The 10,464-nt window shown below is 33.7% G+C and overlaps 2 protein-coding genes across 3 annotated transcripts in view; one reads left to right on the top strand and one right to left on the bottom strand.

The window, feature by feature from the left end:
• Positions 1 to 134: 134 nt before the first annotated feature.
• LOC112573244 lies at positions 135 to 3,714 on the bottom strand. The gene is made up of 4 exons (XM_025253439.1): positions 3,587 to 3,714; positions 2,991 to 3,136; positions 2,453 to 2,496; positions 135 to 2,049 (listed from the first exon to the last, which is right to left on the bottom strand). The coding sequence occupies exons 1-4, from the start codon at positions 3,709 to 3,711 to the stop codon at positions 1,141 to 1,143; spliced, it is 1,224 nt and encodes a 407-aa protein (XP_025109224.1). The 5' UTR covers positions 3,712 to 3,714; the 3' UTR covers positions 135 to 1,140.
• Positions 3,628 to 10,464, top strand: part of LOC112573243 (kynurenine/alpha-aminoadipate aminotransferase, mitochondrial-like) — a 10,174-nt gene continuing 3,337 nt past the window's right edge. For both annotated transcript variants that reach the window (XR_003101192.1, XM_025253438.1), the window contains exons 1-11: positions 3,628 to 3,728; positions 5,110 to 5,187; positions 5,827 to 5,925; positions 6,399 to 6,467; positions 6,850 to 6,982; positions 7,581 to 7,655; positions 7,895 to 8,170; positions 8,827 to 8,909; positions 9,180 to 9,276; positions 9,777 to 9,903; positions 10,016 to 10,224. Coding sequence is in view for 1 of the 2 variants with exons in the window: in XM_025253438.1 (XP_025109223.1) it covers positions 5,162 to 5,187; positions 5,827 to 5,925; positions 6,399 to 6,467; positions 6,850 to 6,982; positions 7,581 to 7,655; positions 7,895 to 8,170; positions 8,827 to 8,909; positions 9,180 to 9,276; positions 9,777 to 9,903; positions 10,016 to 10,224 (1,194 nt within the window). In the remaining variant the exon portion in view is untranslated. The remainder of the gene's footprint in view (positions 3,729 to 5,109; positions 5,188 to 5,826; positions 5,926 to 6,398; positions 6,468 to 6,849; positions 6,983 to 7,580; positions 7,656 to 7,894; positions 8,171 to 8,826; positions 8,910 to 9,179; positions 9,277 to 9,776; positions 9,904 to 10,015; positions 10,225 to 10,464) is intronic.

The following is a 10,464-nucleotide window of genomic DNA, read 5'->3' as shown; positions in this document are numbered from 1 at the left end:
GAGTACCTTGAAAAAACATCCATTGTTTGATTAAGCCATTCTTAAACCATATTAAAAAGTAATCATTAATAACATGGCCTTAAACTAGTGGTCTGCACTTCACAAGAAGTAACAACACTGAGAAAAGGATAACAAAGGGCTGAAGAAGTGTATTTGGGTACTTCACTTACATCTACAAATTGATGTTTATTTTTATTTCTGTAGAGGTATTTTGTATAAATCAAATGTTTATAATGTGAGAATGATTCATGAAACTCACAGCCTGTGAGCCACTTACATGAGTTTGTGACTACAAATCTCAGATCCATTTGCTTAATCTCCTTCACAAATATTTTGTACATTAAAACAAAAAATGTTGCATCATGCCAAGCAGAATATTTTATATTTAAAAATCATCTTAAAACTATCTTGAATTTAATGATGTTGCCTTTACTGTGGATTTCAGATTTTAAAAAGGTTTAGTAGATACTCTTGTTTGAATACGATATGCTAGCACCAGTAGTGTGGCACATTGGTGATCATGACACAATCAAGTTCCAAGTGCTTTAAGCTTTCAAAAAGACATGTTTAGCAATGCATTTAATTGCTCATGAGATGGTCCAAACAACCTAAAACATTGTGTTTATCATCATACAATGTATATTATCCTTCAAGGGCAAATGATATACAAATATGTTTAAAATATAAATGAAAAAGCTAATTAGATTATTCCTTCCACAATCTTGAATGATTAAGAGGCAATCTTTGCTGCTATTGTGGAAGTTTAGCATAAACATTTTTTAAAATTTATAAAGAATACAAAATTAATCTTTAAGGTAACATTTAAAACCAAAATTTAGAAGCATGACAGTCATAACAACGATCTACAGTAAACAATCTGTAAAAGTTAATGCTCAAGCCACAAATAATTTAATACTAGTAAGCACATAAGGCAAAGCTACCAGTGATGTGGCATTTGTTTTTTCATCTCCCTATTTTTCTTTTATTTGGTCTTTGAAATTTAGTGCCAACACATTTGACAATGTAACCCTCCATCAAAAATCTACTGCCATAATTGCTAATATGTTCTTTCCACAGAACAAGTTAAAACATTTACACCCTTGGTTCATTTTTATGCTACAATTTTACATTTCTTCTATGCTATAAACTTGGTTTGTGGATTTTATTCCAGGCATTTCTGCACACATAACCAAGGCACAGAAACCGTGCATCCCTTCCAAACAAATCTAGCTGACCGTCATGACAAAGAAATGTCTTCAAGTGTAATTTAACATGTTTTCTTAGAGGTGCTGAAAACATTATATATATAATCTGTTCATCAGAGGCAGACAACTCTTTTTTTAATAGTTTTTCCACTGTTTGTCGGTAATTCAATGTCAAATTTAGGACAGTTTCTTGTACACCAAGAATCATGGCTCCAGAAACCCACACCAAGTTGTTTTCAATCACTTCTTTTACAGGGATGTTTGGATCATGAGGCCATGCCTGTGACATGGAAATCATCTCCACATTAAATGTACCAGGAGGGATAAGCTTAAAAATTTCAAAACTTGTCTCATCTAAATTTTTAAAGTAGTTAATGTCCAGCCATGCAAAAAAAGGAGTTTTAAAGAAGTTTTCTTTACTGGCAGATTCAAGCAGCTCATACTTAGCATGAGATGCACACGTGTACTCAGCACTCACAGTATTGGGGTAATGTTTAGGGTACGAACTCTGACCATAAATCACTTCTATGTGTGACTGCAGCCTAAAACTCCACAAATCCTCCCTGTTTAATTTGATGACACGTGTCAGAGAAGGAGGAAAACAAGAGCGAATTTTTAAGAAGTATTCTGCAACACTGTCATCTTCTATATAAGCAACTACAGGGTTGGCAATTTTGCCAAGGGGTCGCATTCGCTGCTTTATCTGATGAGAGCTAGCATAGTCCCAGTATCCTGAACCACTTCTGTAAGTTCCCAAGTTGAAGTATGCAGTGACTATGGTGATTTCTTCTGGATCCTGCTTGAGCAAGTAGGATGGAAGTTCCTCACTGTCACACCAATGATCCTAGCAACAAACAAAAAACTATGTGGAATACAGTTTTTAACAAAAGAACTATGAAAAAAATCCTATTTTTGAGTGAGAAATACTTCTCTCCAGTTACATAATTTACCCTAATGTTCCAAAGGGCCTGAGTATCCCCTTTCTCAGTTCTGAATGCAAAAATATGTCATTGACAGAACTTCATCACCTACTTTAAGGTGACCAGACATCCCAATTTAGACATGTTCTTTTGCCTTTGACTGTATGTCCCGCCTGCACATAAAATGTCCCGACAGGACACCCAATGTCCCGCTTTCATCTAAAAAATCGATCAATGTCCCACTTGTATTTAAAAATCTGATTCCAAAATGTCTGGTCACATTACCTACTTTGTACTTCTTAAATAAGTTTTTAAAAAAAGTCTTACCACTTTCGGGTTAGAAAGAGCTTCCTCATGAAAAATATGGTGCACTGAAAATGTATAGTAAAAAGAGTTTAATGACACAGATGATGTGAATTTCTGATGCCATACATGATGCAGGAATTAATCAACCTATGTAATGTTGATGTGATATAGCTTTTCTGATGCCTGCATTATACTGTTAATGTCAAGCAGATATATATATAAACCCTGACTAATAATATAATTTCCATTTGCTGTCATATTTTGTGCTGTGTATATACCAGGGACATAGCTATAAGGTTTGTTCTAATCCACGATTTCACACATATTTGCACAGGCATAGAACCAAATAATGTGATTAAGATGGAGGGTTAATTGGGGGACATCATCTGCCTAACTGATAAGGAAAATTACCCCTGCTCTACTTACAGCAAAACAAGTTTTAACATGACATATAGACTGGTGTAGGCTGGATAATCAAAAATATTGAAAAAAGGGATACTTTATCTTGCTATGTGGTGTGTTTTTTCGTAAGTTTTACTGCAACTAAAAGAAGCCTTACCTCCTTTATAAAATATCCATAGCAGAACACAGACCAGAAGTAAAGTCAGCAAGCGTCGGTGACTATACTGGCGATAAACTAGTAAAAGGCGAATATCGTGAATACAGCGGTGAAAGAACTTGGCTGTCCGCATTTTATAAAGTGAGCTAAGACAGAAAAAATAATATAAGAATTATACTGGAAAAAAGAATAAAAGTAAATGCATGCTTTGAAAGCTACCAATGAAAAAGCACAACCATGCAACATAAGCCAAATCAGGAAGTTCTCTCTCACGCACACACAAAGAACCGTCGAGCGTTTCTATCAAACGATGAACTAAAACAAATAAATATATAACAGTTCAACCACTTTTTAAGAATAAGAAACGAATACAAAGTCATTAAATGATTGTTCACAAATGATTATACACCACAAAACTTAATGCAACTGTGCGCGGACCTTAAGAGTTACTTTTGCATTATTACCAATTTACACCCTGGTAAATAATTTAGTATCTCACGTGAGATTTGAAAAGCTCAAAATTAGAAAATCACACTTTAAATATCTCCAGTGAAACAAAAAACGAATATGAAATCATTGTTACTGTTAAATCATACCGAATGTAACGAAGACAGTGCGATTCGTGGCCATCGTCGGGATAACTCCTCCTTGACAGCTTATTTCCCTTTGTAAACTGCACATCGCTGCATCTTCGAAAGGTTGTGTTGTAGTTGTAAGACATCTCCAGAGTATCGAAAGGTATCTAATTATGCAGCTCTGTATGCCATTATATTCACTTTTTTTGGCGAACAGATTTACATGCGTATAAACAAAATTTTCCAGGTCATCAAAAGTTTCTGTTCTTGCATTGTTACTACACAGTCAAGTCATCTGTCAGGTGAGATGGAGAGCTGACAGCAACGGCATTAAAACTTCTGACAGAAGTGCAGAGCATCGGAGTCTAGTCAGCGTTAAGAAAAGCCAAGCAAATACAGATAAAATGCAATTCAGTTATAGAATAAATACCCACAGGTTTAGGTACATTTACATTTTCTCGGTTAATGGGTAAGTAGGGCACTCCTCTACACACATTTCCATGACACGACTGTTTTAAGATATATTATTCACATGGTAACTTTTATGTTCAGTATGCAAGTGTCAATTTTCCATAAAAATGTAGAGTTTGGGGAAATTACTATCCAAAGAAAACTAAAAATAAGCAGCCATATAAAATGGTTTTAAAAAACTACATATATTTTATGTTCCATATTAAGTGTTCGTACAGGCGCATCCCATCCGAAAAATATCTGAAGTACTGAAATTATCACCATCATTTTACCGCACACTGGCTCTGAGTTACAGTGTGTGTGTTTGTGCATATCTTAAGAAATAAAACATAGCTATTAGATAATCATACATGCAGATCAAAAGGAGTTGGGGTTAGGATTGTTGTCTAATTGTTTAGAGTGATTTTAATATATCAGTTGAGTGCTTTCCATGTGTAAAATTCCATGGGTTTTCAGACCTTCAATTAACTGTTGGGGGTTTCCAGACATCCAGATAAAATCATCGGAGGCATAAAAAAATGCCCATACCAATGTACATATGCTAATGGTATCATGATCTTGTTATACCATCTGTTTTATGCATGGCAAACTGTGTTACTGATGTTTGATAACAAGTATTGATGAAATATTAATTTTTATAAGTGTGCTTTATTCAAAATGCGCTATACGTGAGAAATCCAGACCCTAATGTTTTTGTGCTTCTAACACAAATTGTTTACATTTCCAGACCCCTTTATCATATTTGTGGATTCTTTTACATGAACTCACACATGTTTTATTATGGTAACCACCAGGAATATGATTTCTGATGCTAGCAAATTCTATCACCAATGTTAATATCTTCTTTCTGCAACAGGATCAAAAGTATATTATAAAGAAGACAATAGTTAAAGAAATGTTTTAATAATATTTTATCATATAAACTTTGAAGTAATAAGAACACCTCAGTAGTCACATCTGTGATATATCAGCAGCAACCAGTACTATTATTAAAGTAAAATGTTTTCCTTATACTTTAAAATTCTTAGGTTTTCAGTGAAAATTTTTGTATTTACATTTTTTTCTTTGTTAAGTTGCAGGTAAGATGAATTACACTAGATTCTTTAACTCTACAAGTCTGGCAAGATGTCCCTCAGCTATACGTGTATTAAGTAAGTGTCCTGAAATAATTTTTAATCAAAAAATTATTATTAAGAGTATAATTGCATTGTCAGTAAGGCCTCTTAAGAGTTTTAAAAAAGTCAATACCTGGTACACTACAATATACTAGTATTGCTACTAGTGTTAGTACTACAAAGGGACAAAATGATAAAAAGCTACAAATTGAGACATAGGGCAAGTCTTTTAGCAAGGCTTAGGTTTATGCATTTCATTGACGTGTCAAGAACATACAATTTCTTTATTCATTTACATCATTGTCTGCTGATTTTGATTTCAGCGTATATTTAGCTTATTGTTGATATTTTTTTCAGTCCATCCACTGTAGTATAGAGTATTTTTAGACAGTTTCGTAAATCATCATCGTCCTAGTAGCAATAATAACAACAATGATAATTTGTTGCATACAATTCCCAATGTTTGAAAGATTACAGCAATATAATATTTAGAATAGAAATATACTACAACTGGCGCTTAATCCTGCATAAACATATGGAGATATCCACCCACACTCACATTTTCTCATGATGAAAATATATCATCAGCCTTTTTTTTTATTTATTTACAAAGACTATTCAGCTGAATGTAGTTTTGTCTCATATTTATTTTCTTTGGTTCTGTTTATTTCTTAGCTGCAATTGTGGCTTCAAGTCCCCCGTCACTTATATCTATGGCAGGAGGGATGCCAAATCCAGATCTTTTCCAATACAAGAAGCCACACTTAAACTTAGGTAATCACTTAATCTGGTTATTTTATATATATTTGAATATTATGTAGTATGTGTATTTTATTTTATATGAACAGGTTTGATGTTTCACTACTTTTGTCAGCATTCCTAAGATAGCCACAATGTGTGTTTTGCAAGAAACAAGGTTTTATCAGCAACTTCAAAACCATGGAAACATCACTGTAAATGCAGCTGTGAGTTATGATTAAGGTTTTGGGAGTATGTTCAGCACCATCAGTCATACTTCAGCCAGATGGTAGCATGCTAAAATAACCAGTTAACTACCAAAGAATGTGTCACTTTGACCAAAGTATAACTTATGGTTGCTTTCATTTTGTCATGACATATATTGAAACCTAAATTATGTGCTTTTATTTTTGTGTAAGTTTTAAGATCTTTGGAAGCTTTTATCAGGCATTTTTGTTTTGCTTTCTTATCATGCTTGATATATAGAGCATGTTTTCATGGGTTTTCAGGGATGGTTCAACACTTCATATAAACTCAGAGACTATGAGAAAAGGGCTGCAGTATGCTGCCACACCAGGGTAAATTTAAATTATAATTTCTTTCTTTTTTAGAAGCTCTAATATCTTATTCACAAAACATAATTCTGTAAACTATAATCCCCTTAAAATGTTCTCTTTATGATTAATCTAGGTAAGATAATCTTTATTTATTACTGGCAATTTTTTTAATAATTATTATTTTGAAGAGGTTAAACATCAAATGATATTGGTGGTGAAGGATGATGACAGTTCAATGATGAAAACAATTAATGGATAATAATGATGATGGTGATGGCAACAGCAACATTTTCAGCTGTTCATTGCATGGCGGTCATACGTCTACCAAAAAGCTTCCATTATTCTTCTTGCTATCTCTTGGGTTCCTTTGCTGGTTGTCATTAAACTTACATACCTATTACAGAATTGCAGATCTCTTGGAGTGGATAAAGATGCTACAGAAAGCAATTCACAATCCCCCAACCATGGGCATCACTGATCCACAGCGACAACTAGATGTACTTGTCACTTCAGGAAGCCAAGATGCAATCTGCAAGGTCATTTAGAATATTGTTCTCTCTGTGTTTAAAAGCATTTATGCTACATTCTGTTATTGCTTCTTCCTTTTCAAGAATTCAGTAATCTATATAATGTGTTTCAATTTTTGCAAATTGTTTCATTAGACTGCATCAGTTTGATGACAAATGACAATATGTCAGACTGTTTAAAAGGAACAAACTTTTGTGTATCGACAATCCAAGAACTTGTTCAAGACAGCTAATACAGGAAAATAGACTTCAACTGTCCAAAAACAAATTCAAAGAAATTGAGGAATTTTTGTTATGAACATAACAGATGGTTGAAGATAACTGTTTACCTTATTCTCAGATCTTATATAACATGCTTTAGTTAAAAAAAAAAAAAGAGTATTTTAGATTCAAAATGTAGTAATTAAAACGTATTTCAAGTCCTTGACTCTAACTGCTTGAGAGTAATTAGTTGCATTGAGAAAAGCATGAATGCACATACATGCATGCATACGCACACAAACATCGCACATGTATAGCCACAGAAACCTTCTTCTGTATACTGGTAGTGATAATGTGCCTCGAACACCAACTGTTCAGATGATGAATAGTTCATTGTCTTTTGCAGACAATGGAAGCTTGTATTGAAAAGGGACAAAATATTTTAATGGAATGCCCATCTTACCCTGGCACCCTTGGAATTGTGAGTGGCATCTTTTATTTGAAGAATAAAGTGTGTTTATTGATAATGTTTTCAAACTTAATATTTTCTTACTGAGAGGAACAAAAATTAGTGGTCTTTTTAAATCAGTGTATTTTAACACACAAAGAGCATCAGGATATGCAAAAATATATGTTCTTGTAATTTGATGCATTTGTTGGTTTAAAAAAATATCAGCTTCTTTCCATAAGTAAATGTCTAACTTCAGATGGAACTTTCAGGTGAAACCCTTAGGCCCTAATATTATAGAGGTAAAAAGTGACAAGGATGGCATAGATCCAGCACATCTGAAGCAGATTCTTTCTAAGTGGAATCCGTCGGATGCAAAGGACAAGGACAGTGAGTTACCCAGACTGCTTTACATAATTCCCAATGGTGGAAATCCAACAGGAGCTAGTTTGACATTAAAAAGGAAAAAGGAAATCTACAAGATTGCCCAGACATATGATCTTTTGATTCTGGAAGATGATCCATATTTCTATCTACAGTTCAACAATGTGAGTTATTTTCCAGTTTAAAATGGTTCTATAATGTAGTCTTTGATGTGTTGTGTGCTGTCATATTGAGTGATATTTGTAGCATTTCATCTTTTTTCTTCTTGAGTTAAATAGCTGTTCAAGTTTATTGTTGTGTAATAAATCCTACTAGGATGTGTCAGTGTAATGTGTTTAAGTAAGCTTGTAACTCTGGATCCTGAGTGCTGATGTATGGTGTTAAAAATAAAATCTATTTTTGCCAGTAATGTTTTTGTACCAAAACTGGATTTTGCTGGTAGATTTTCTTATATTAACTTCTACCAAAAACGTGAAAAAGCGAGTCAAAGTGACAGGCTGAAAAATGTAGTCATATGCTGCCAAAACACTTGAGCCTCAAAGATTGAATCTAGTCTGATTAAAGTTTATGTGAGTTAATTTAAATTTACATTTCCTAAAATCTAAAAGAATGTAAAGCAGTTTCAAAGATATTTTTTTTATGACTAGGCCAACATAAGTGATGTTATCAGACATTTTGAGAAAGCCTTCCACTTTACTGTATTTTGCCATGATAATGGACACATTCTGATGAAAGTATGTTGACAGAATAAATGGAAATAATAAAAGTTATTTTATTGCAATATCACAAATTTAAAGATTTCTACATTTTTATGTATCAGCCTTATATACCAAGTTTTCTTTCCATGGATGAAGATGGACGAGTTGTCAGATTTGATTCCTTTTCAAAGCTGCTTTCAGGAGGGTGAGAATATATTCATCAGTTGAATGTTTTTGTGCATATGCAGCATGTATAATGGAGGGAGCATGTAATGTGGGAAAGATTGCTTGCAGTAAATGTGTGTTAAAATCCATACAAGTGAGTGCAGATTATTAATGAAATGGTTTTTGTGTTATCAGAATGTTGAATTATGCAGCAAGATAATTAGTTAAAGCATCTGTTCTCAAAAATTATCATGTTTTGTTCCTCTCCATTAGTCAGGTATCTGTGAACTGCCAATAATTCTGTCTTCAGTGCACGTGTAGGCTTTGTGACGGGCCCAAAAGCTGTCCTTGAACGTATTGGTCTTCACATGCAAGTCTCAGTAATGCATGCAAGTGGTTTAAGCCAGGCAAGTAGTTACTGCAGTGTTAGTGATTCAGTATTTTCTTGTATGGCTTAAAAAATTGTGGATAACATTTGGGCAATCTTTCATTTTTCTTTGTCAGGTGAAATTGCACATTTACACAAAAAGTCTTTAGATTTATCTGATTAGAGGAAATTTTGATGGTTGAGAAGATATATATTTATTGAAGATTAAACTACTTCTACCCTATCAAGTCCAGTGAAACCAGTTGATAGATGTATAAGACTAAAAAAAAGGAAAAACATTTGTTTATTATTTGTCTTATATGTTTAATTCCCCCTCCCTCTCCTAAAGCAAACCAAGTTCATTTTAGCAGGAAAACTTAATTGTGGAGCTTAATACATGTGTTAGTTTAATGTAGCATCATGCTTATTGAATGACAGTCACATCTGGTGGTATGGTTATTCATTTGTTTTTCCTTTTTAAAAGAATAATTGACCATGTAAAAATATAATATGAATGTTAACAATCAGTTATATTTCTAGGTCTGCATACACACTGTTTTGGAGTCAATGGGTCTTGAGGGGTTTAAAAACCATGCTTTAAAAGTAGCAGACTTCTATCGAAGACAGTCAGAGGCTTGTGTGGCTGCTGCTGAGAAGCATTTAACAGGTAAAATTTATAATGTAATCTCTGGGGCTGAAAAAGTGCTGTAGTAGTGACTTAGAAAATAAGTATTTGATATTGACTTAGAATATAAGCATTTGGTATTGAATTTGCCTAGGTCTTGCTGAATGGGCGGCACCAAGTGGAGGCATGTTTTTGTGGATGAAACTTCTCAACATTGAAGACAGTTACACACTCATCACAGAAAAAGCAAGGGCAGCAGAGGTTTTATTTGTACCGGGCAGAGTGTTTTATGCTGATGACACAAAGGCTACACCATACATCCGAGTTTCCTATTCAGTGGTTTCCCCTGAACTTATGGATAAGGTTTGTAGTATTCATAGCTCAGAAGTGGGCATTGTTATCAGCAAGGCTAAATCCTAAACACTCCTTGTATAAGTAAACTACTTCTTTTCACACTCTTATATGAAAGGTTGTTTGCTGTTAAAAATAATAATACAGGAATCTCTGTGGTTGTACGCAACCACAGAAAATAAGTTTTCATATGTAAAATAGTCATCAGGTATGAAAAGACGGATAATTACAAGCCATCAATTTAAAACAGAA

This window comes from Pomacea canaliculata, linkage group LG10 (assembly GCF_003073045.1).
Source record: "Pomacea canaliculata isolate SZHN2017 linkage group LG10, ASM307304v1, whole genome shotgun sequence".
Taxonomy (NCBI): domain Eukaryota; kingdom Metazoa; phylum Mollusca; class Gastropoda; order Architaenioglossa; family Ampullariidae; genus Pomacea; species Pomacea canaliculata.
This window is presented reverse-complemented; position numbering and strand designations above follow the sequence as displayed.

Bases quoted from the DNA above. Each gene is read 5' to 3' on its own strand.
- LOC112573244 (XM_025253439.1), bottom strand. From the start codon at position 3,711: ATGTCTTACAACTACAACACAACCTTTCGAAGATGCAGCGATGTGCAG. The intron at 2,497-2,990 runs GTAAGGCTTCTT...ATACATTTTCAG, and splicing joins ATGGATATTTTATAAAGGAG to TGCACCATATTTTTCATGAG. The intron at 2,050-2,452 runs GTAAGACTTTTT...GTTTGTTGCTAG, and splicing joins CTCTTTCTAACCCGAAAGTG to GATCATTGGTGTGACAGTGA.